Raw genomic sequence first — 24,102 nt, 5'->3', positions numbered from 1 at the left:
ATGAATTGAAAAAGTTAGCAAACTGTGTAATAACAAAAAAAATCTTAAACACTTTACCACTTGAGAGGCACTTTTCTATCCTGGAAGTGTAATGAAGCAAACACTTGATTTCTCCGATTCCTTCAAGGATTGGAAAAATAAAGTATATATCACGGTTACAACTTTACAAATCTTAATTTGAAACAAACCAATTACATCTTTTACTTATATTAATAATTTACGCACAATCGTGCTTTATTTGTAAATTCTTGGAATATTTCATAGTCACAGATCATAACAGTGAAGAACAGATACACATCACTAAAATAATGTAGTGTATATACATATATAATTATACAAGTAGGATAGTTCATAGCGACTATTCTGCTAACAAATTGTACACCTAAGTATGCAAATATTGTATGCTTATCCATACGTATACACTGGGTTGTCCAGATCTAAAATTTGTGGGTTTGTCCATTATTAGATTAGAATAAATATTTATGAAGGTACTTTCGATACGGTTGCTCAGACCACTCTCGGATATTTGCTTTTTTTAATTTAAATATATTTACATATCAGTTGGCAGGATATCGGGTATTAAATATTTACACAAATCAATTTCGTTATCCACAAAAATTACTTTTTTTGCTGTATTTTCATCTAGCCATTGTCTAATGGCCGGCCATATGGTAGAAAATATACCCGGAGCGTTTATGATCAAACACACACCCAACCGTTCTGGATAGTGTTTGCTTAGCAGCCATATAAGATTTTTGACCAACTGGTAGTCCATACAAGCCGTACTAAACTCGGCTAAATCGAAAACGATACACACACTATCTACCACTTCCTCAAAGCATTTCTTACATGCTTCTTCCAAGCAATGAACTATGAATTTTGTCAGCTCGTCTATGTCACGGTCATTGGAATTGTGGTTTTTTGCAGGAATATAAATTACAGGACGACCAATGCAATCACGATGCCGTAAGACGCGCGCTTTGTTTCCATATAATTTTATAGCGTCTAAATCTCCCAGTGTGCTCACTCCATATTGTTCTCGCCACTTATTTGTTTTAAGAAGGGCCTATCAGGTGATTAAGGCGCGTTATCAGTAAACAGTAATTTATTGATTTATAACAAGTACTTACTTGGAATGCAGCATCTACGGTTTTGAATGCTCGAAGATAACGCTTTAAAGAAAAATCGTTGTGGTATTGTTTGGGATCCGCTTCAACAATAAGTTTCATACGATCCTTAAGATCTTTTAAATCATTGGCATTGACTAGATTGGGGTCTTCCTGCGACATATTGATATTTGATGAGAGCAAAAAAGTTAATGGCAAAATATGAATCTTTTATCAAGCTTATCCGTTTCGATATAACTTTTTCCCACACTGATAGGCTGACAGCTGGACGGCCTTTCTACACTCAATACACAAATAAACATACAAATATAAAGCAAGGCGAATTGAGTACAATGGTTGCGCCAAGGTGGATTTATTATAGGTGACAGCATTCACCCAGCTGAATTTTTCGCCGAAGATATGGCTTACGTCAAAATGATATGCTTTGTTTGTATGTATTGGTATGTTTACATTCGTATTGTATTGTATTTTGACTTGATGCTTGTACCCAAGGTGGATTTAATAAGGTGACAGCATTCACCCAGCTGAATTTTTCGCCGTAGGTATGGCTTACGTCAAAATGATATGCTTTGTTTGCATGTGTTGGTATGTTTACATTCGTATGTTTACATTTGCTTGCTGATTTTGGCATGATGCTTGCACCAAACGCAACAACAAATACATGTAGGGTTTTACTTATATGTGTTTGCTGTCACCTGTAATAAATTCGCCTTGCTTGTACCAAAGGCAACAGCAAATACATGTACTTTTCTTATATGTGGTTGCTGTCACCTATAATAAATTCGCCTTGGGTTGCGCCATTAAAAACAGTTACTTGACTACTCTTCTAATTTATAAACAAATAATTCCACTTCCCCTTCCTTTTGCTTTTATATTCATCCGGCAAGGCGAATTCGGAAGGCGTAATCTGTTTCTCTATCATTCAAGGCGTATCTATAGAAGGTGGTATCATTAGAAGAACTGATTAATTTTCCTAGCGCGAATTGGCACTTCTGTCAAAAGTTTTTGGCAAGTTTGTTTACGTATTTCTTTGTTTCTACAATGTTATTCAATATATTTGTAAAAGTTCATGGCAGAAATACACTCGGAGGTTTGCCATTGCCTGCCGAGGGGCGACCGCTATTAGAAAAATGTTTTTATTAATTTTTGCTTTCACCGAGATTCGAACCAACGACCTCTCTATGAATTCCGAATGGTAATCACGCACCAACCCATTCGGCTACGGCGGCCGCAAAAAAAAAAATTAAGATTATCCGTATATAATACCATATTATTGTATTATTTTGAATGTAAATATGGTGAAATGTGTATTATGCGCTGGTGCGATGGTAAGCAAATTTCCTTTCCTTTCTTTTTGTCTTATGTGTTTCAATTTATGTATCAGATCTTGGTATGGTAAATGCATTTACTGCGGAAGGCGATGTGCTTGTTTTCCTATACTAAACTATTAAAGTCAACCAGCAGTGGGCTGAACCTCTTGTCCATGCTACGAAGCAAGAGAATTCCACTATACCAGTACTGATTATGGATTTCATTAGTCCCGATACGTTTGAAAAGAACGCAGGTCCCCTGGTGTGTGGTGACTTCAATTGGGGGTTACATTACAAATGAATCACTTCGCCAAGAGGCACTTTGAGAAGAAGATGAACATTTTAAATTCCAAATTAAATCACCAACAATGGCTGGCTGTTTATTTGCGGTACATCGACAGTGTTTCAAATAGATTATTGCTTACGATGACGGAATGGATATCTGGGGTGGTAAAAAGATTGAAATATCCTTTTGTATCTGGCAATGTTATGGCACTAGGATACATTTTCCGTAAAAGACGACCCCATTCAGCGCCCGATGGTAAGGATACCATGAAGCGCGAATCGTTGCAACCAAAATTCGTGATGTAAGTATGGCGAATGTTTATGCTGCAACAACAACAACAACAACAACATCCAAAATCCAAATAGTTATTAGTTTGAAATAAACAAATTTAATGTACGTATTTCCGAACATATCCACTTTTAATTTGTAAATTAGCAAAGCAATGTATATACATATGTGTTCTCCTCATAACTACGTATCTATTTGGTACATATGTGTATATATATATATATATTTAGTTATTTCGTTATAATGCTAGCTTTATGTAGTAAAGAATAAATGTAATTTATACAGTTATCCGAAAACTTCATAGTCATTCTGTTCAGAAAGAAATTATTTGCTTCTTTTGTATTTTAAGATTACCATTTTATTTTGTGTTTACATAGTCACTTTATGCATATGCGAGGAATGCTGCTAAAGTGACAGTCCTTGGCCGGATATATTGTAAATCCGGGTCGTTCCGGTTACATAGAACCGACTGACGTGGGAACGAGGTTGATTGATCCTCATAGCAGGTGTTGCAGAGATAAGTATTCCCTTACTTGCATTTACATACACATCACCACAACGCAGACACACAAATTGATGATGATGATGATCCGCAGGCATAATTCAGTCTGCAAGATATTAATAAAATTTAAAATGTATTTTTATACCTATGTCTCCGCAAATTTCGTTTTACCTGCTCTCCATTTCCATTTAATAACAAAATTTAACACTTTGTTATTGTGAATGCTGTAATTTCTTGCTCAGGAGTAAATAATAATCCTAGTTGTTAATTACGGGGGCCGCCGTAGCCGAATAAGTTGGTGCGTGACTACCGTTCGGAATTCACAGAGAGAACGTAGGTTCGAATCTCGGTGAAACGCCAAATTAAGAAAAACATTTTTCTAATAGCGGTCGCCCCTCGGCAGGCAATGGTAAACCTCCGAGTGTAGTTCTGCCATGAAAAAGCTCCTTATAAATATATATATATATAATTATTTTTGCTATTAATAACACAAATTTATAGGGTTGTTCAATAGGTGCGCTTCAACTTTTTTCCGATAGGGAGGGCGAACGACGCAATATTTTTTATTTTTCGCTTGTCATTCGTAAACTTCATTAGTATACATTTCATCATGGAACGCCACACACTTGAGCAACGATTGCAAATCGTGCAAATTTTTTATGAAAATAATCATTCTGTTGCTGCTACTTTAAGAGCATTACGGCCACTTTACGGTCCATTAACAAGCCGTCCCCTTTTGGGGTTATGTGAACTCATTGGTCTACAGTAACAAGCCGGCGACGATTTGTGAGCTCAGAGCCAATATTGAACGCGAAATTACTGGAATTTCGGCCGATTTATGCAAAAGAGTGGTCGAAAATCGGGTTCAACGATTGGACTTCGTAAAACGTGCACGCGGTGGTCATGCAAAACAAATCGAATTTCATACTTAAATGTATATGTTCAAACTCGATAATAAAAAAAAATTAGTTAAAAAAGTCATACCGTTTGCGTTTTATTCAAAAAAGTTCAAAAGTTGAAGCGCTCTAGTGAAAAACCCTATACTTCGAACACTTTAACGCGACCCTCGAAAAACTTTGTTTGCATTTATTTACTATTCACAATGCAATTCGCCTTGCCAACAAAGCAAGAACAAATTACATGCAACTTTTATTTTCGTACAACTGCTTTCACCTTATATAGATACGCCTTGCTATCATTCTTGGTTTAAATCTATTTCAACTTTTTATAAAATATTTTCCATTTCTCTAGAGCGAGTGACTTTAACACACTACTAACGTACCATTAAGTATAACAGAGTCGTATTTAATCGCGTACCTTTGAGGGTTTCATCTTTAGACATGAAAAATAGCAAACTTCTTTTAGGTCTCAATTTTTAATTATAAATACTAATAATTCTCAATTTTTAATAGTAAATATTTTTTTTAAATGGACAACAAAACTTCAAGTGCTAAAGAAAACCCGCTTGAAATACATAATTGGTGAACCGAATCAAAAAAATAAAATAAAAATATTTCGTCATAAACGAAACATTGTAAACGTAGCATTGTAGCATTGGTAACAAACATGTTCAACAGAATCCCTGTTTTATGGAACGAAAAGTGGAATGTTAGCGAAATTGTTGAGTCTTGTTTACAACTCTAGATTTGTGATAAATTTCGTGGGCAAATTTGTGAATAAAAGCGGATAATTTGGAAAGTTGCTGACAATGTCAATGCGACCAGATGACCACCGCCGGAAATGGGACAAGACCGAATACCAGCGGTTGGCACAGGAAAGGCTACAGACGCAAGCAACCAAGGCGAATCAAAAGGATGAAGGTTATATTTCATACATACAAATTGCAAAAATTCCATTAGTTTACATAGCATCAAGCTTGAATAGTTCTCAACAATGTACAAACTTATATTTCCAATTTTTAGAACCTGTGCAACGGGAGAATCTGAAGCGTCGTGACTACAAAGTCGATCTCGATAGCAAACTGGGAAAAAGTGTCGTTATTAATAAGAACACACCTACCTCACAATCAGGCGGATACTATTGTAATGTATGCGATTGTGTTGTCAAAGACTCTATTAATTTTCTGGACCATATTAATGGGAAAAAGCATCAACGAAATTTGGGCATGTCCATGAAAGTTGAACGTAGTACGGTGGATCAGGTGAAAGAACGCTTTCAGGCAAATAAAAAAAAGATGGAAGAAAAACAAAAGGATTACGAGCTAGAGCGGCGACTACGTGAAGCTAAAGAGGAAGAAGAGCGTTACAAAGAACATCGAAAAGAAAAAAGAAAAGAGCGTAAAAGAAAAGCAAATGATGAAGACGTTATCAGTAGCGGATTGTCTGACGATATGGCTGCTATAATGGGGTTCTCCGGCTTCGGTGGATCAAAAAAGAACTCTTAGGAAAAAAACAACGGCGGTATTTTTTTATATATGTAATAAAGTTGTTATTGCATCAAACATTGTAACATAAAAGCTAGTAAAAATATATAAATTTGAACGGGAGATACATGTGGAAGCATTCGACTGCAAGCATCTGACATTGGATTATTTACATGCGGTAGTGTGGACGTAATCGGGCACTTGGACTACAAACATTGTATGAAGATTTTTCAGAAAAAATTAATGATAATTTGCAAAAATATATATATACTTACGAATAAAAATATCTATTAAGTCCAAAAAAGCTTACCACTAGCGCTTTGTTTAAAACTTCAGCCGCAAAACTTCGCAACATACGTGCTGGTTTAAGCCCACAGAGAAGAGCCGCTCTTAAGTAGTCGCAATTAATTATTTCGGTGAATTGTCTAGAATATATGAAAGAAGGACTTTACTGTAATTTTATGAGTTTTTCTTTATACACTTTCTTGTACATATATATATATACATACATTTATAAATAGCTGGCCAAAGAGTTGGTTTTTAAATATAAGCTAGTTTTCAATAAAAATTTGTATCGGCCTTTTAGTTTTTGAAATTAATTGTTAATACCACATGCTGCGTGATATGGATGAATTTTTAAACATATAATGTATTTAGGGAGTTCGACAATACCTAGATGATTGTTTATTCTTGGTGTCAGCTGGAAACTTACTTTAAGAATTTCAATTGTATTGTTGGATGAAATTTGCCATCGATTGCGGTATTTTTAAAATATCGTTTTTACTTGGAAAGTTTCAAACTCATTAAGAGCTCTAGAAAAAAAATATTTTTGCAAGTTTGCATATTTCTTAGCCACTACCAAATGCTTAACTGATGTCATTAAATAAATAAAGACTTCAATGGAACCGGGCACGATACAACAAATTATATAGTTTTTTCTAATAGATGTCGTTTTTCGCCAGACAACTACCGAGTGAGTTTCTGCCATGAAATAAAAATCATAAAGAACCACCTGCTGTTCGGAGGTACCTTCATTTGTGGAAAACATCAAGACGCACACCCCAAATAGGAGGAGGAGTTCGGCCAAACACCCAAAAAGAGTGCAAGCGCCAATTATATATATATTTTTAGACTCACCTGCAAACATATGCATTACTCCGTTTCTCGAACCAATCAGCCGGGCCTTCGCAATCAATCAAATCCTCACGAAGTTCTGCTATGCAGCTGCGATAATTTTCCAGATCTGCATGTCAAATAAAAAATTTTTGTAGCGTTTTTAAGCAGAGTAATTTCATAGATGGAGACCATGCCGGTTTACCAACGTTTCGACTTGGTTTCTGCTTTGCCGCAAATTTGTCCGTTAAAGAATTGCAATGCACGATAGAGCCGCATATAGAGATTATTTGAGGGCAGCGGTACGCAATCTGTGAGAGTGTCGTTTATGTGCTGCAAAACACGGTGTACACTGTTACATGTACTATTTTTAGAGTCCCATGTTAATAAAAGCAATATGCGTTCGGGACTCGTCACTCGTATACAAGCCAAATGTAGCATAATTTGCATTTCATCACACAAATCCTGTTGATTACATTCATCGTCCTTGACGTATACGCAAAAATAAAAATACGATCAATGGAAGAAAGTTGTATTTATACCTCTGTAATACTGGATAAACTATTTATCATATCTCTTATAACACTATCACCCCAAAAGCAATCTGCAAACGAAACTAGCGAAAAAAGAACTATCCACGAGCACATACTCCTGGTGTGCATACTATTAGGCATGCAAAATTTAAAATGAGTACAAAAACAATACGCAGCAAATAAAATATTGTGTTAATCTGCTATAAACTGACTTTTATAGTTTTCAGTTATTTTTTGTTTAATTTTCTTTGTTTTTGCAATTTCATTCCTTTTCAGTTATTTATGATGTTATTCAATGTCATTTTATTGTTTATTTTCCAATAGAGCGCCCCAAACAAATGTTAAAAATTGAATGTAAATAATAATCAAATTAAAACTAAATGCATTTTCACATATCATAAATGAAACTAGAACTATCAATCATCATTAACTATTTGCATACAATCACTTCATCAAAATGAATGATGGTGTTAGAAGATAGTCACAGCTACCATGCTTGCTTAGAATTAATTATGTAAATACAAAGCCGCTTTCAATGGGGATGTCCCAAGGAATGTCAAAGTAATCTCTAGGCAACGGAGTGCAATGTGTAGATTTGTAGTCACGAAAATGTTTTCGCAGCTGAAAATAAACAGTCATTTATCATATTATTATTATTATTATATTTTTAGTGCTTACTAAAAATTCGGCCATTTGATCACGAGTTTCCTCTGTGTAATCCTCGCCAATCAACATTGGAAATGATTTACCCTGATCAGAAGCGTACGTTATGAGGCGAGACATGCATAGGTCGTCGTTGGTTACTGAAATGCATTATTTTATAATTGATAGTGTTAAAATAATTGATATTCAAAATTGCCAATATGAATTTTATCATAATCAACAAGGAGCGTGAAAATTGGTTGGATACTGCACACTATCCTACTACAAAAGTCTAAAATGTTTGGTTCCAAAATTAAAATTGTTAGTTCCAAATCGGTAAGACTTATCCGTAAATATAATAAATGCTCAATTAAATGTATCAATAATTTTGAGACGTAACAAATGTGTGAAAGGAGTTAATATAAATTATATTATATGAACAATAAAACAAGTTTAATAGTTACATGGAGCATTTTTTGTTTCTAGTGGTCGTGACAAAATTTTCTTAATTCGTGCCAATTGTGACGTCTTAAATATTAATGGATAACGATACTTGAGTAGAGTCAGAGCCAAGTAGTTTCCTCGATTTGTTTCGATGCGATTATCCCTAAAATTAAACAAAGGCTTTGGAATATGAAAAAATGTAAAACAGCTATGAAAATTACTCGGAAATTATTTCGTCCTCGGTGCGACGTATGAGCAATATTGGGCCGTTGTAATTTTGTATAGATTCCACATTATTTAAATTACAGTATTCGCGTATGCCAAGCTTAACTATACCAGCCAGACTCTCAGGCATACGTGACTGTGCGAGGTATAACACATCGTCAAACGTTGCATCTAAAATCTAAATGGATGAGCCTTTATATATGTACATAAATCGGTACGATTAAACAAATTTTCTTACCACTCCTTTTACATCAGGATAAAGATTTGATGCCCACAAGGCGCTTACCCCACCAATACTCCAACCATATAAAATAATATTTTCGACACCGAAGCCAAGACGATGAATAGCGAGCTGTAAAATGGCATCAATGGCGTTTCTATCCTGATCTGGATATGGAGCCCCAGAGCTGCCTGCAAAACCTGGATGGTTCCATCCTAACACAGAATATTTAAGCGCCAATGGTGTGCCCATTATACCGACTTCATAGTAGGCGGCGTTGCCTTTTAAATTAAATTACATTAATTATTTACATAAACATATCAACTATATGCACCTTCAGAGCAAACGACTAGGATATCACCGTTTGCATTTCCATTTTGACGGTTGTCTACAAAGATGCTATCGATTTCATTACAATCCGAAGTTTTTACTTTGTACCGCACTGCATTGTGCTCTTCAACTAATTTAGAGCGACCTTCCACCAAGAACGCATCTAAAGTAGAAAATTATCCTCTCTAATTGTTTACCGTTATAAGCAGTTGAAATTTTACTTACGCATATAATATTGCAAAATCTTTACGTATCCGGGATAAATCATGCGTATGCCAAAAGTGTGTATGGCTACGTAAGCAGCGAGCTTGCATGGTAATGTAGCAAATCTAAATTGGCGGGTGTCGCGGCTGCTGACAGATACCAATGGTTTTTTCTTGCCATCACTAAAAAAGAAAGATAAACACATTTCTTTTACATGCTCGTTTCAGAAGTTTCTTTGTTTCTCACCCTTGTACACTATTTGCATCAAAGTCTACCTGCCATGAGCGGAAATCAAAATCGAATTTGCGAATTGCGCGTTGTGCTTCTGCATCAGAGTTTGCTAATTTAGATAATTCAATTGCCTTGATCATTTTTACATATGACCTTGACTGAGAGCGACCAAAACCACGAATACATAGTGATATTACAACAATAATCCCAATGCTCGTGGTAAACTTGACAAATGAGGAAATGGAATCTGCAACTAAGTAGCCTCTTCTATACAAGAAAGTTACTATAAGTGGAGATGTATAATAACTAATGTTCCACATAAAAGAAAGCTGTAAAACATCAAGGAGTAAAGTATTGATGAAGTATCTGTATTGAAGAAGGATCTGAAACTTACCGTTGATAATATTTGATCCCCAAATCGCTCCAAGCCACCCGGTTCGTAAAGTCTCTAAAAAGCGAAATGGATAAAAATTGTTTCCAATTTGTAGAATATGTCTACTATATATGTATACACATGATGTACCTTGTCCAAACCATATTCCTGATATAATTTCGGTCCAAGCACATAACTTAAAAAACCCATTGTTGTAACAATACGAGGTCAAATATTATTTGCCAATAGTAACTATGCAATCAGCAGAGAAAAATTACTATGCGAACACAAATTCACAAATTCGTATTGGTTTTATTTCTCTAGTTGCGTCGAAAGAGAAAACCAGAGGTGGCTGACAAATACCAAGGAAGAGGGCTGCAATAAATTCGCCTTGGATTAAACTGACAATATCCAGCTGATAAGTAGAAGTGTTGCCAGCAATCGCCAGTATAGAAAATAATAAGCGCGTTTCTTATACTTTTATCAAAGTGGAAGAATACAGAAGGTGTGGCCAACATCAGACCGATAACCGGTTGTCAGCGATTCAGCTGAAATGAATGAGCTGACTTTCTAACATAACAATGTAAGAGTGGTTTGTTTACAACAGATGTCGGTAAAATCTACGCCTTTTTTGGTCAAGTCCAAGGCGAATTTATTACAGGTGACAGCAAACACATATAAGTAAAACTCTACATGTATTTGTTGTTGCGTTTGGTGCAAACATCATGTCAAAATCAGCAAGCAAATGTAAACATACGAATGTAAACATACCAATACATACAAACAAAGCATATCATTTTGACGTAAGCCATACCTACGGCAAAAAATTCAGCTGGGTGAATGCTGTCACCTTATTAAATCCACCTTGGTCAAGTCCATTCTTTGCTGATGTTACTTTCTGATGAACAGCTGGCACACGAAATGGCGGGCTACCAGAAATAAGGCAGCAAAAACAACTGACGACTACAGTTCGTTTTTATGTTAAAGGGAAAATGTACCGATTTTCATATTTATAACTATATTATTTGTTTTAAAATAAGTCCAATTAAAACAAAATAAGTTAAATTAATGTTTTAATAAAATATTATTTTCAGAATTTCACAAAGCTTCTTTTTTCGGCATCTACTTTTAATTCAACTTGCGTACATATATAGTATTGTTACGATTATCTCCAAATCAAACGTCTCTCTGTAATTTCTCTGAGTCCCACCGCTGGATTGCTAAATAAATGTCACAAACTAACGGCAACACAATTGCTTGCTTTAATTTCAATTTATTTTACGTTTGCACGTTACAACCATGCACCTGTGTATATATAACATGTGCTTAACAGCTATCGTAATTTCTAGATATGGTACTTCATATGATCTGCCCACTTCTGTTGTTGTAGCAGCATAAACATTCCCCATAAATACAAGTATATATGGGGAATCCTGCTGAATTGACAGCAGTCCAGTCCGAATATAAATCCGGGTCGTTCCGATACCGTAGAACCGACTGTCGTGGGAACGCTGCCCACTTCTGTCTTGTTATCTGGTGTCAAGACGAATCTATTAAAGGTGGTATCAGTAAATCAGCTGATTGATTTTTTCTTTCGCTGTTTCCGTGCGGCTGTCAAAATGAAAAGGCCAATTCATCTACTTTACCGTGACAATTAAACGTACAAAACATTGTTGTTGGTCTGTTGCCACCATCCTAAATGAATAAGCCTTGCTCATAAGGGCCGTCACAGTGGGTTCGTTGCAGCAACGCATTTGACTAACGGGACGTATAAAAGTGATGGCCAATGAAAGTTTATCGCATATAAACGAAAAAAAATCAGTAGTTCTTGCCGTGAAAGCAAATATTTATTTCGATGTGTATAAACAGGTTTTTGTTATAAAATATATTATAAAATGAATGCATTGAAGCGAAGGAGGGTTTTAATAAAATTTATGGTAGTCGTAAACGGTGGGTGCGATCATGGCTTCGAGATCGGGATGCACATTCATTTTTCAGGACAAGCATTTATTGAAAGGAAAGGGGTGCATTTGAATTGAAGCAATTTATTTAAATAACATTTATTTTCTGCATTTAATTTGACATAATAAAAACACCATCGATACAAACAGTACATACAGATACATCGATTAAACAGGTGCCATTTTCGCCGCACTTGCCGTATGGAAAAATTAAAACGTTGGCAGTTTTTTGTGTGTTCCGATAATGCGCCGGCACGTATGTGACGCCTTCGACTGCAATACATATAATCTATTTTGCTGTCAGTCAAAATCGTCGACGCAACGGATGCAATGGAGTCATTGTGATGGGCTTATCATTCGCTCGGTATTGCCAATAGTTAGCGAGCTAGCCCTTGGATGATAGAATGCAAAATTGCGCCTTCTGAATTCGCTGTATCGTAAGGCTCCATGAATAAATAAATAAAAATAAGGTGAATTAGAGTTGGAGAGGAAGGATTGGAAAGAATTGACGAAAGCAATTGAAACTACCATACACAAGAAATTATAAATTTGGGCTTTCACAATTCAAGACTCGGCACTTCGTTTTAATTAGTTTGTTTAGCTTAAATATCACAATATTACAAAGTCATTCCCTGAATTTTCCGAAGCATATAATTACTTCTCCTTTTGTTTGTTTTGTATTAGAAAGGAGCTTGGCGTCAGACTTATGAAAATTTCGAAAAGTAAAGTACTGTTTTGGAAAGACGCCACCTTCAGTATTCAATTTGCCTGGCATTGGCAGCAAAGTAAAATGATATATTCGCCGTGGTCGCTTTATGAAAATTTTATTTCTTTACTTCATTCTCTGACCGAGGGAACTGAATATCTCATAAATTTCCAAAACAATAATACTTAACTGTGTATTTATTACCTTAAAAGTGGATAATTATTAATGTGAATTGTTATCTATTGTATAAATGAAAAACAAAGTGATTTTTCTTCTTGGATATAAATGACTGCGAATTTTCACATATTTCGCTAATTTTTACATATATAGTATACTGCGGCGTATGATGCAGAAGTTTTGTTAACTTTAGACTTTAATTTCAAAACTCTTAAAAATATCGCTGTTAATAAGAAGAGGTGTAACTAAATAACACATTGTGCGAGCTACGCGCAACAATATGGCACCGGCGCCCCAACCCCTTGAGGGCAAATTTCAAGGTCCAATGGCCGGCTACCTACCCTCAGGACAGGAGGGTGGACCTCGCATGAACACAATTTCTCTTACAGTACTCATTGATTTTATTATTCAACGGACTTATCATGATCTCACTGTGCTCGCAGAATTGTAAGTAAAACCGGATAGATCCTCGCTAAGCCATATTTAGCATTCCATCTATTTACATAAAATGTCGTACATGGTAAGACTATGTAGGTCTTTTAGTAGCATATCTTCTTTTTCTAACATTCAACCTACAAACTGTATTTCTCATTAAAATATAATGTATTACTTTTAACTATCTAAAATAAAAGGTAAAGTAAAAGCTAAGTAATGGATTATAAGAAGCGGATAAGTTACACTTAGAGATTTCAAATTTTAAAACACCTTGGTTTCCTTATCTTCTTCTTCTTAATTGGCTTGAAACCGCTACCGCGATTTGGGCCCAGTTTAACAAAGCGCTCCAGTCGTTTCTTTCTCGTGCTAACCGGAGCCAGTTGCACTCACCAAGTGAAGGCAAGCTCTTCTCCACCTGATCTTTCCAACGCAGGAGGACTTCCTTTTCCTCTGCTACCACCAGCTGGTACCGCATCGAATACTTTCAGATCCTGAGCGTTTGTATCCATTAGGACGACATAACCCAGCCAACGTAGCCGCTGAATCTTTATTCGCAGCGCCGTGTCTATGCCGTCGTAAAGCTCATGCAGCTCATCTTTCCATCGCCTGCGATATTCGCTGTGGCCAACGTGCAAAGCACATCCTCTTCCGTTGCATCATACATATATGTATGATGGAAGAGTGTGTATCATTTAAGAAATGATTTTTCTACAGAGCTTTTGAAGAAAGATTATCATTATCAGCAAATAAGCATGTATACATCTAGAACTCAATAAGAATATATTCTCCTTCCTGAGAATTTTCTGATCTGAAAATGTCTTTCGGTTTGATGTAATTCTTTTGAACAGAAATTTAAATACAAAGTTTTAGGATTTAAATTACAGATATTAAACCCAGTGTGGGGGTTTGACAAAAATTTAAGAATTCTTACATAGCTTTTCATAGCTTGCTGAGATATTTATACTACACACTGTTAGTAGATGGTAAAGGGATATACAAGGTGTATGTTTTTGTGGTAGCAAGAAAAATATTCCGCATATATGTACGGAGAGTGCTGCTAGAGTGATATAAGGCTTCATCTATTCGCCATTTCCCCGATCGCTGTCTCTATGCTTGATTAACTTTACGAAAAATTTGCATGCGAAAACAACAACAAAGTTATCGAGTAAGAGTAAGGTAGTTTTATTCCCGCGTTGTTCCCTCGCACATATGTTCCTTTATGCCAGTTGCTTCATCTATTCGCTACTTGCCATCGCTTGGCGAAAAGATGAGGCCTATAGTAAATCCGGGACGTTATGGTTAAGTAAAACCGATTATCGGCAAAAAACGTGTACAAGGTGTATTAACATTATCAATTAGAAGAAATTGGGAGATCAGTAAGTTTTATCATATATTTATTGAATATGATTAAATACAGACAGATTTTTCCTGATAAATATGGCTAGATTGCTGAAATAAAGGGTCTTTCAAAAAAGACGCCAATAGTGTCGCGAAATTCGCTTAATTTTCTTGGTAGAAATAATCGCCTGAATGAGTTGAAATTTCACTAGTTGGTGAAAAATTTGCAAGAAAGTTCCTTGTCGAGCATACAAAAATGGACTGAACGTTTTGTTGAGAATATTGCTGTTCTAGCGCATAGTGTTGCTAAACAACCTTCAACATCGATATCTCTACGTTCTCAACAATTATGCATTCAAGAATCGACTGTTTGGCGGATTTTAGGCGGAGATTTAAATGATGTAATTTTTCAAATATAGCTAAATTGTTAAGAGGCGTATTTTGAATAAAAATAGTAAAACCTAAAAGCACCTCGATTTTTACATGTTTAATTTGAAAACATCTGGGCGCATCTTTTGAAATAACCTTTATATTTATTGATTTCGGAGCAAAATGTTTTTATACATTTCTATTTTCATAATTGCAGGTTACCACGCAAAACTGATATGGAACGCAAAATCGAGATTTACAATTTTTCGGCGCGAACTCGGCAGCTATTTATACGACTTATTGCCTTGGTAAAATGGGCCAATTCTGTTTCGAAAGTGGATAAATCAGCTGTAAGTAAAAATAAATCTAAGATTGTTTACCAGAAGACTATCAAAGCTACAAAAATTAGTAATAATAGGGGGGAACATAAATGTTATAAGTTATAGGTCTATAACAGTTATTAAATTAGAAATATTTTTTATTTTGCCAATAAGAGTTATATCTCAATGTTTAGTTTTTCTACGTACTGTTGCTTGATAACTGTCATGTAAGAGATAATTTTTATTTTGTTTATGTAATAAACAGTTATTGCCTAACAATTATTTTTTTACGCTGACTGATAACTAATGCGCAGGAGCTTTCCTTATTAATATCGTAAATAATATGAAGTGCAAACTCTACTCTCTCTAGGTTTTTGAATATTTATTTATTTCTATGTTCCTTTTTAAAAGGAAATCTTATCCAAATCTAAGACAAAACTATAGCACCTCCTAGTGCATTTTTTGCGATAGCTGATTTTCTCAAAACAATGTTATTAAAAAATTAAATTATTTGCATTTTATTTTTGTTCATATATTCACTTTTAATAAAACAGCAAGTCCAATATAAAATAGTTTATAGTAGTCAAAAAATCAATGGGAAAAACTAAAGCACCCCCTATTTTGGTGTAAAACGTATATATGCTAATATTTTGTAGAAAATCCCTTATTTTGGATGACTGCAGCGAATCTTTTAGACATTAAAGATTTTAAGGGGTTATATACAGTTAGAAGGCCGAAAAAAGCGAGTTTTCCAGAATTTTTTCCGAGAAAACTTTTAGATTTATTGATCTAAAAATTTGTACACATATTAAGTTATTTTTTAACGGTATTTTAAGACTTTGTATTAGTAAAAAATATTTATTTAGAAAGGAGCTACAGCTGATTTCCGGGAGCTCCTCTCAAAGAAGACGTTTTGCGGTGACCACTATATCTCTGAACTGGATCCTCTGAAATTTCGTTAAAGTGATGTTAATCTAATAATTAATCGAAGGAATAGGCAAAATAAATTTTTTTGACAAAATAGTGGTTTCTCAAAAAAAACAAAAAGATTTTTGACCAAAATTTCGGTCTAAATGGTTTATAAAAAACAAATATATAATATTTATAGGTGAGAAAAAATCTTCGATTAATTACTAAAAATATATAATATTTAAGAAGCTCGTGTTAAAATTTGAAACTAATCGGTTTAGCCGTTTTCGAGTAATGTTGTTTATCGACTTTGAAAACACCATTTTGAGAAAAACGCGTTCAAAGTTTGAAAAGCACTTTCAAGCACTCTTAAACGCCTTTTCAAATTTGCGTATAACTTCGAAAATATTCGCCAGATATTCGCCGGAACGATATTAAATTATTCCTAAATATATGTACAATGTATTAAGAAAAAAAACCAATTTTGAAAATTCTAACTGTATTTAAACCCTTAAGTTATCAATAATGCCTTGCAATATGCCGTCCGATGCTCAAAAATTCCATGCTACAAAATGTTTCTATGTAAATTTCATCACAACTTTCAACTTTTTAACCACAATTTTTAGAATTTTTATACATAGAAAGCTCCACTGATACGTATGACATAAAATATATAAATTTCTTAAATTTCTGTTGTTGATTGCAGAATATCATGAGCTTCCTGGATAAGCAAAATATGCTGTTTATAGAAACTGCGGATATGTTGGCGCGCATGTCGCGTGAAACGCTAATACGTGCACGTCTGCCAAATTTTCATATCCCTGCCGCTGTGGAGGTGCTCACCACTGGCACATACAATCGTCTTCCCACATGCATTCGCGAGCGCATTGTGCCTCCGGATCCCATAACACCAGCAGAAAAGAAGCAGACTCTTTTAAGGCTAAACCAAGTGATACAACATCGTTTGGTCACCGGCAAGTTAATGCCACAAATGAGAGAATTCAAAGTAGATTTAAATTAAATATATATGGAATAAATAAATATAAAATAAAAACTTTTCTGAATTAGATAAAAAATGGACGCGTAACATTTGAAGTTAAGCATGAGTTCAATGTGTCGTTGACGGTCATGGGTGATGGCAACAATGTGCCATGGCGTCTTTTGGACATTGACATACTAGTCGAGGACAAAGAAACCGGAGGCAAGTATATACTCGTACAGCTTTTGCGCCATCCCTATAATATTATATATTAAATTTTTCCACATTTACGAGGTTATTCTTATGTTTCGCCATTATTGTTTTCTAGATGGTAAAGCATTGGTGCATCAACTTCAAGTTAATTATATTCACCAACTAATACAAGCACGTTTGGTAGAAAATCCAAATGCATTGAGCGAAGTTTACAATTGTCTGCATTACTTTTGTCAATCTCTGCAGTTAGAAGTTCTTTACACACAAACGCTTCGTCTCAGCTATGAACGCCTGGACGATAACATTAACGTAGAAGAATATGTACCGGGAGTAAAAATAACAGTTTCATATTGGCGCGAACTTACTAGTAAAGATCCAAAATCTGAATTGGGTTATCGCCTAACAGTGCAATCAGATCCCAATGAAATTGGGCGACCACTGGCGGTGGTACATGTACCTTCGTTGGGCGCAAAAGAATCAGCAGAGGTAGCCGATCGTGCCGTAAGATCTGATCACCTTTCTATGGAACGTTTAATTGTGTATACTGTATATATACGTTCTGTTTCACGACTCAATGATCTAAAATTGGAATATCAATCATTTTTAAAAGACGTTGATTGTAAGTGTAATTTCGTAAAATAATCAAAACTCTAAAGAGAATGTATTAATTTGTTATCCATATTTCTTGTGATAGTTAATCTGCAAGGTACACCAGCTATTTTGACAGTACCAGTGTTGACACCCTGCTTGCGCGCCGAACAAGTACATATAACAATTGATACACATACTGGTATGTTGAAATGTCACGTGCCAAAGCATCTGGACTGCCCCATAGTGCCTGAAATGCAGGCTTGTTTGAACGGCGATCGAAGTAAATTGCAACAAATTATGTCGGAATTAAGGTGAATAAAAAGATATCAGAATACTTCGTTCCCCACGACAGTCGGTTCTACTGTCACTGCAGCAGCATTCCTCATATATATGTATGGGGAATGTTTCTGCTGCTACAATAACAACAACAATATCATTTTTGTTTCCCTCCCAAATTGGAGTTTCTAGCATTTGGAAATAATTTCCGTTCATTATATGTATTAGCTTTAATTATTTGCCACAATTGAGGGATATGATAAACCATTTCAACTGAGGGATGAGAGATCGCCGTTATCATAATCATTCAAAAATGTACTTTAAATGTATGCTGAGATACACACAACTCGCGTCAACATTTTGGCCAGTTTTGACTTTTTTTGTATGTTCATTATTTTTGTATACAAGTATTATAGCATATTGTCTAACAAAAATCATATAAATTACGTTTTAAAAATTTATACAAAAATTGGCAAAAGTTCCACAAATTTCACATCTCAATTCCATGGAGTTTAATTAGAGTTTCTAGAAAGACGCAGTCTATGACTTTTTAAAGTTTAGTATAATTAAGTGGAAGTTTGAAGGCTTTAAATAAGTGTGTTGATTTTCTATAATTGTTTTTTTGACGTGTTACAAAAAAATTGCGTTCACTTCGTTTTGTCGCGGTGTGCATATGTCTTCTCGCCTTTATGTGTTTAATGTGCATAATTTAAATTACTTTATCTTTTTTTTTCTGCTGACGTAGATTTTGGATAACACATCGTCGATGCGAAAAAACTTTGCAACATTTACCAGCGGCTACAACACAGACATTGCCTTTCTTAACGTTGCCCGAAAATCCGCTCATGCAACCCGGCCGACATAAAATTTACGTTAAACTGCATCGACATCCTAATGTTATAATTGCAAGTGGCCTTACTTTATTATATAAACAGAATCATAATTAATGAATACGTTTTTATAGGTGGTTCAGTTAAAGGAAAAACCCAATATGCCCAATGAAATGGAATACACATTCCATTTGGGTTTTCTCGCATATCAGACAACTGAAACTGATATTACTACCGAGGAAGCCCAAAATACGCGTTTAGTTTCCAGTTCGAATCCACCTCCACATCCACCAACAGTAAGTGCAGAGGTACCGAAGGTATATACGAAGCTGCTGCGCCTTATAGAGTTCGATACTTTTGTCGCCACACACGGGCCAGGGACGGATGTCGATGGTATTTACATTATAGAGTTTTTCTTCAATTTGTTATTTTCTCTATTTACATTAATTTGTATCCACTTTTAAATTTCACTGAAAGAATTGCCTCCACACAAGCGCAAATGGAATAGTGATCTTGGACCTCCTGCCAAACAACAGAAGACAATTTACCCAGCCTATTTTATTCCGGAATTAGCGCACGTTATTGCGATGTGTGATGAAAAGATACCATTTTTGAATTTGGCGCAGGAGTTGTCGAGACGGGAAATACCGCATAGTGGTCTACAAGTGGAGGCTAACGCTACGTCTTTGGTGCTGAAAATACTATCGCTGCCTATGCCGGGCCAGCCGCCAGTAGAGCAAAAAGTAATTTCAACATACAAATTGTTTGTTGAAGATTTTTGATGATTCGTTGCTTCTTTTTGTTTTTAGCAAAATCCAACCGTTACGTCACTTCCAGCCATTGAAAAAACTGTTTGGAATGACCTAATGAAGCGTTTGCTTTCGATCTCTGTTCGTTCACAAATGAATAAATCCAATCAAATACGGAATTGGGGTGTGGAATTTGTATTTTACAGTACGCCCCTGCAAAGCACGCATCAAAAAGAACAAGGCAATCGGCGAACCGTATATTTGACGTACGAGCAGGCAAACCACGATTTTGTAAAAACAGTGGATGATTTATTGCGAGATTGGTCTAAGATTGTCTATCTGTACACTTTAGTTTTTAATTTCTCCGAGCATATTAAAAATAGTAAGCGTAGCAACCGTAGGATTGTTATAATTATTTTATTAATTTCTCAAATTTTGTTTGTAGAATGTCTGAATCTCTCCGATATGGTTAGTGTAAAGTCTTACAATTATATGAATCTTCTACTGGGCTATGGGCCCAAGAAAGAAGTGACTTGCAATATATATTGGTGTGCACAATCTTACTGTTTCCGTCTAATATACGTGGGCGGTATATCTGCAGTGAATGCGCATTCTATGATGCGCGATCAGTTATCCTCGCATCTAAATCGTCAGCACAATCTTACACAAGTGGTACAAATACTGCATGAAACCTACAATCCGCTGAGTTCGATCGCTAAGTTGCCTATAATACCATTGCTAGGCATTCCGGTACGTATTGATTATTCATGTAAAATTTAATTACATGAATTTCTATTTTTATTCCAACAATTAGCGTCCACAAGTACCGATTTTGTCCTTTTGCATACTTCCACAATCGCCGTGTCTTATACGGTTGGCATATCAAGCTATTTATTGCCTGGAGATACGCATGCGCAGCGGCCGTTTAGTGTCTATTAGAGACGGCGCATATTCTCGTTTCGATCGCAATTTAATCGACGAGTTCACGCCTATCCAAGGGTTGAAAGTGAGTCCTCTGCCACATATTTATGTTAATAATTTTTAAAATATAATGATTTTCGTTTTCAGGGGTTCCTATTGAAACACGTTGATGAAAATGCCGTTTATCGTGGTCGCTCCCAAAGTGAAGATGATAATCCACCATCTCCTTTGGGTATGGAAGACAATTACAGTGGTCCTAGCAGTGTGACTGGCGCAGGTGCTGGCGGCTCATCGCCTTTTACGAGTGGCGGTATGCGAGGGCCACAGTCTCCACGTGATAGCGGTTTGCGTTTCCCCGCGCCACATACACCACCTTCCAGCTCAAATCCCCATACACCAGCAAGCCCACATCCATCGGCTAGCAGTGGAGGCGGTAGCGGTCAAAACCACCCTAATTTCAATTTAACTTCGCCGCCGGCACATCACATGCCACATCCTTCACCTGGTGGTATTATGCCATCGTCACCGTTGAATCCACAACCAAGCCCTCACATGGTGCATAGCCCTGGCCCTAATACGCTATATATGCAAGGGCATCAGGATTCGCCGTTTACAGCCATGTCGCCGGCTAATACGAATTGGCCAGGCTCACCCAGTATGCCGCGGCCGTCACCACGTCCGGGACAAAGTCCGGAACATAAACCAAGCGGTGGCGCTGGTGGCAATACCGGAACTACATCAGCGATGTCGCGTGTGCCCTCAAATCGGTCATGGGCAGGTGCCGTACCAACGCTATTGACTCACGAAGCGCTGGAAACGCTCTGTCGGCCAAGTCCTCATCCCAATAAAGATATTACGGGTCCAGAAATTAGTCCATTAGAACGCTTCTTGGGTTGCGTGTTTATGCGCCGCATGTTGCAGCGCCACATTCAAGGCGACGAGTCGATTACTCCACTTAATTCCAACGAACCTGGTATGGTATTGTTCAAGGTGGACGGCCTGCAATTTCAGGTTATATTAAATCAGATGCATATGGAATCGTTGCATTTGAAGGCTCAGCATTTGCCTACACCGCCTACGCAAGACGGCAAGCAACCATTCCAGCTGAGTACCGACGATTTGCTTGTGCTGGAACAGTTCTTTGATTTGCGTGTAGTGTCACCACCATATCGACCGAACGCTATGACTGCCTTTTGTCGTGTGCTAAGTTGTCCGGGCCAGGTGCTCAAAGACTTTGTGCAAATTATGCGGCTCGATCTGAAACCGGAGGTAATGGGTGACCAATTAAAATGGGCATTGCAATTCTGTATGCGAGTGCCACCATCAGCAGCAATAATACCAATTGGAACTCCGGGTATTTACATTTGCAAACTGAAGATTCTATTTTTCGTAAGTGATATTACCCCTTCTCCAATTGCCTCATTAGTTTAATATACAATTTATTGAAACTAACAATAAATGCAATACAGCTGCACGTTGCGGTTTTCGGCTATTGCCCTTGAATTTTTTCTATACATTTAATGTAAATATATTTTCCAGTTGCAAATTACGCGCATCCCATACAAAGGGAAAGAGTGGAAGGATAGCCCATCGCTGCTGTTGCCCATGGTTTACGATTTGACTTCGAATATTACGCAACTGGTTGAGAGACGCGAACAAGTACAATCACCATCGATGAATGCTGTCAGTGCGTCACTGCGTCGTTTCACAGAATTCGGTGTGCAACATGGTCAGTGTTCCCTATTTCCAGCGGTATTGGAGCTGCTAACCAATCTTCAGCTTCCCAATGATGTACCACCACCCAATCAAGTTGGTTTTTATTTGAAGCTTAAGTGTACGCCAATATTAATTCATTTATTAACTCTAGAATATCGGACCACAAGTCGGACAAGTGGTCGGTTCCAGCCCCAATCCAATGATGCATTCGCCCATGCAGCAAATGGGACAAATGGGACCGTCGCCGGTAGGTCCCGGTTACCCGCAAATGGCACAGAGCCAAGGCCCGCAGTGATGAAGGCGTAAACGCCGCACGGTAAACAAGAATAGCAACTGTGCTGGCAGTGCAGGCGGCGACTAATACGCAATGATCACTACTCAAGGATTTTATAGGGAACACACGAGGATGGGACACAAATTAACCGGCCTTTACATTTTGATTTTTATGTTAATATTTTGGATATATCGCATATCGTTACACAAAAAAGTGTTTTATTAATAGCGTGGCAATGACAAATTGTGACAAATTACCAAGGAGATAATGCAGGTTAAGGAATATTGTAATGAAATGTTTGAAAATAAATTATATATAACGAGAGGGGAATACAACTTTTATTAAGATTGCTTGATTATATAAACAGTTGGAATAATGTCTAATAACTAAAAATATATATATTTTCATATATGCAGAATTTAAGCGCTAAATATAGATGATTGTATATTAGAAGTATCACAAATGTCTATTACATATATATGCAGGTATTTACATATACACTTAGCTATATTCATTTTAGCTTTGAACTAATTTCTTTCAAAATTCTGCTCCGTAATATGCAAGTATATTCTTATAGACAGACATTAGATTATTCACAGAGGCAACAATTTTTTTTTTATTAATATATTTTTTATTTCATTCTTGTTTTTAACATATATATATATACAAGTATAGTTTATTACTTCAATTCATTCAATAGTTCTTTTAACAAATGAGTTTATCTATCTTAGCAAATAAAATGCAGGTTTGCTATAAGTACATTACATATACGCGTTTGTTTTTGTTTTTGTTTGGCTTTCAATAATCCATACATTAGTGTGTTATGACTCGATATACTGTGCGTGGAACATGTCTGAATATTTGGTTTGGTAGCATTCATTAACCTGTACTTATCACATTTATATCGATCCTTTGATCCTATCTTGTTTGTCAAAAACGTAACGCCTCAAACGTCTTAATTACCATTCTTCGAGACTAGATCCGTATTTTGCACTCTCGCCGAGAGCTCTGTAATATCATCGACTTCGGACACTAAATTCACCCAATAACGCAAACGTTTGCTACGCAGGTAGCTGTGTGAGTTGTCGAACACCACCGTATCTGGATAAGAAATAACAAATTTTAAT

General features: G+C 36.2%; 6 protein-coding genes and 1 long non-coding RNA gene across 10 annotated transcripts in view; 2 read left to right on the top strand and 5 right to left on the bottom strand.

The window, feature by feature from the left end:
* Positions 1-33: 33 nt before the first annotated feature.
* On the bottom strand, positions 34-1,579 carry LOC128861136 (uncharacterized). The gene is made up of 2 exons (XM_054099055.1): positions 1,131-1,579; positions 34-1,066 (listed from the first exon to the last, which is right to left on the bottom strand). Exons 1-2 carry the CDS (start codon positions 1,287-1,289, stop codon positions 551-553), a joined length of 675 nt encoding a protein of 224 aa, XP_053955030.1. The 5' UTR covers positions 1,290-1,579; the 3' UTR covers positions 34-550.
* Positions 1,580-3,085: 1,506 nt separating this feature from the next.
* On the bottom strand, positions 3,086-4,899 carry LOC128860908 (uncharacterized). 2 transcript variants are annotated; one of them, XR_008454315.1, is made up of 3 exons: positions 4,687-4,899; positions 3,685-3,959; positions 3,086-3,619 (listed from the first exon to the last, which is right to left on the bottom strand). It is a non-coding gene; the product is annotated as an uncharacterized LOC128860908 (long non-coding RNA). The 2 variants fall into 2 exon arrangements; XR_008454316.1 differs by having other exon boundaries at positions 3,685-3,942.
* A 163-nt stretch (positions 4,900-5,062) lies between these two features.
* On the top strand, positions 5,063-6,481 carry LOC128860831 (zinc finger matrin-type protein 2). The gene is made up of 2 exons (XM_054098591.1): positions 5,063-5,333; positions 5,436-6,481. Exons 1-2 carry the CDS (start codon positions 5,222-5,224, stop codon positions 5,915-5,917), a joined length of 594 nt encoding a protein of 197 aa, XP_053954566.1. The 5' UTR covers positions 5,063-5,221; the 3' UTR covers positions 5,918-6,481.
* Positions 5,962-7,712, bottom strand: LOC128860833 (uncharacterized). Its single transcript, XM_054098592.1, has 5 exons — positions 7,552-7,712; positions 7,219-7,495; positions 7,034-7,139; positions 6,207-6,321; positions 5,962-6,102 (listed from the first exon to the last, which is right to left on the bottom strand). Exons 1-5 carry the CDS (start codon positions 7,681-7,683, stop codon positions 5,962-5,964), a joined length of 771 nt encoding a protein of 256 aa, XP_053954567.1. The 5' UTR covers positions 7,684-7,712.
* A 151-nt stretch (positions 7,713-7,863) lies between these two features.
* On the bottom strand, positions 7,864-10,599 carry LOC128860830 (phosphatidylserine lipase ABHD16A). The gene is made up of 10 exons (XM_054098590.1): positions 10,362-10,599; positions 10,233-10,286; positions 9,854-10,167; positions 9,629-9,789; positions 9,408-9,566; positions 9,092-9,354; positions 8,850-9,031; positions 8,649-8,791; positions 8,221-8,345; positions 7,864-8,163 (listed from the first exon to the last, which is right to left on the bottom strand). Exons 1-10 carry the CDS (start codon positions 10,419-10,421, stop codon positions 8,053-8,055), a joined length of 1,572 nt encoding a protein of 523 aa, XP_053954565.1. The 5' UTR covers positions 10,422-10,599; the 3' UTR covers positions 7,864-8,052.
* A 2,400-nt stretch (positions 10,600-12,999) lies between these two features.
* LOC128860823 (mediator of RNA polymerase II transcription subunit 14) lies at positions 13,000-23,316 on the top strand. Its single transcript, XM_054098582.1, has 15 exons — positions 13,000-13,502; positions 15,415-15,547; positions 17,133-17,432; positions 17,495-17,627; positions 17,734-18,237; positions 18,313-18,520; positions 19,231-19,390; positions 19,450-19,708; positions 19,793-20,058; positions 20,125-20,446; positions 20,510-20,814; positions 20,879-21,070; positions 21,133-22,374; positions 22,525-22,794; positions 22,853-23,316. The coding sequence occupies exons 1-15, from the start codon at positions 13,336-13,338 to the stop codon at positions 22,994-22,996; spliced, it is 4,605 nt and encodes a 1,534-aa protein (XP_053954557.1). The 5' UTR covers positions 13,000-13,335; the 3' UTR covers positions 22,997-23,316.
* Positions 23,317-23,414: 98 nt separating this feature from the next.
* LOC128860824 (SEC14-like protein 2) overlaps positions 23,415-24,102 on the bottom strand; it is a 34,231-nt gene continuing 33,543 nt past the window's right edge. For all 3 annotated transcript variants that reach the window (XM_054098583.1, XM_054098584.1, XM_054098585.1), the window contains exon 9: positions 23,415-24,076. In XM_054098583.1, coding sequence (XP_053954558.1) covers positions 23,931-24,076 — 146 coding nt within the window. In that variant the 3' untranslated portion in view covers positions 23,415-23,930. The remainder of the gene's footprint in view (positions 24,077-24,102) is intronic.

The sequence above is a fragment of the Anastrepha ludens genome, chromosome 4, assembly GCF_028408465.1.
Source record: "Anastrepha ludens isolate Willacy chromosome 4, idAnaLude1.1, whole genome shotgun sequence".
Lineage (NCBI taxonomy): Eukaryota > Metazoa > Arthropoda > Insecta > Diptera > Tephritidae > Anastrepha > Anastrepha ludens.
The sequence above is the reverse complement of the archived record's forward strand: the minus strand, read 5'-3'. Positions and strand labels throughout refer to the sequence as shown.

Bases quoted from the DNA above. Each gene is read 5' to 3' on its own strand.
- LOC128861136 (XM_054099055.1), bottom strand. From the start codon at position 1,289: ATGTCGCAGGAAGACCCCAATCTAGTCAATGCCAATGATTTAAAAGAT. The intron at 1,067-1,130 runs GTAAGTACTTGT...ATCACCTGATAG, and splicing joins CCGTAGATGCTGCATTCCAA to GCCCTTCTTAAAACAAATAA.
- LOC128860831 (XM_054098591.1), top strand. From the start codon at position 5,222: ATGTCAATGCGACCAGATGACCACCGCCGGAAATGGGACAAGACCGAA. The intron at 5,334-5,435 runs GTTATATTTCAT...TCCAATTTTTAG, and splicing joins GGCGAATCAAAAGGATGAAG to AACCTGTGCAACGGGAGAAT.
- LOC128860833 (XM_054098592.1), bottom strand. From the start codon at position 7,683: ATGCCTAATAGTATGCACACCAGGAGTATGTGCTCGTGGATAGTTCTT. The intron at 7,140-7,218 runs GTTGGTAAACCG...TTTGACATGCAG, and splicing joins AGCAGAAACCAAGTCGAAAC to ATCTGGAAAATTATCGCAGC. The intron at 6,322-7,033 runs GTGAGTCTAAAA...CATATATTCTAG, and splicing joins AGTAATGCATATGTTTGCAG to ACAATTCACCGAAATAATTA.
- LOC128860830 (XM_054098590.1), bottom strand. From the start codon at position 10,421: ATGGGTTTTTTAAGTTATGTGCTTGGACCGAAATTATATCAGGAATAT. The intron at 9,567-9,628 runs GTAAGTAAAATT...TTTCTACTTTAG, and splicing joins GATTTTGCAATATTATATGC to ATGCGTTCTTGGTGGAAGGT. The intron at 8,164-8,220 runs GTAAGCACTAAA...GTTTATTTTCAG, and splicing joins ATCAAATGGCCGAATTTTTA to CTGCGAAAACATTTTCGTGA.
- LOC128860823 (XM_054098582.1), top strand. From the start codon at position 13,336: ATGGCACCGGCGCCCCAACCCCTTGAGGGCAAATTTCAAGGTCCAATG. The intron at 18,238-18,312 runs GTAAGTGTAATT...TTCTTGTGATAG, and splicing joins ATTTTTAAAAGACGTTGATT to TTAATCTGCAAGGTACACCA. The intron at 20,815-20,878 runs GTACGTATTGAT...TCCAACAATTAG, and splicing joins TACCATTGCTAGGCATTCCG to CGTCCACAAGTACCGATTTT.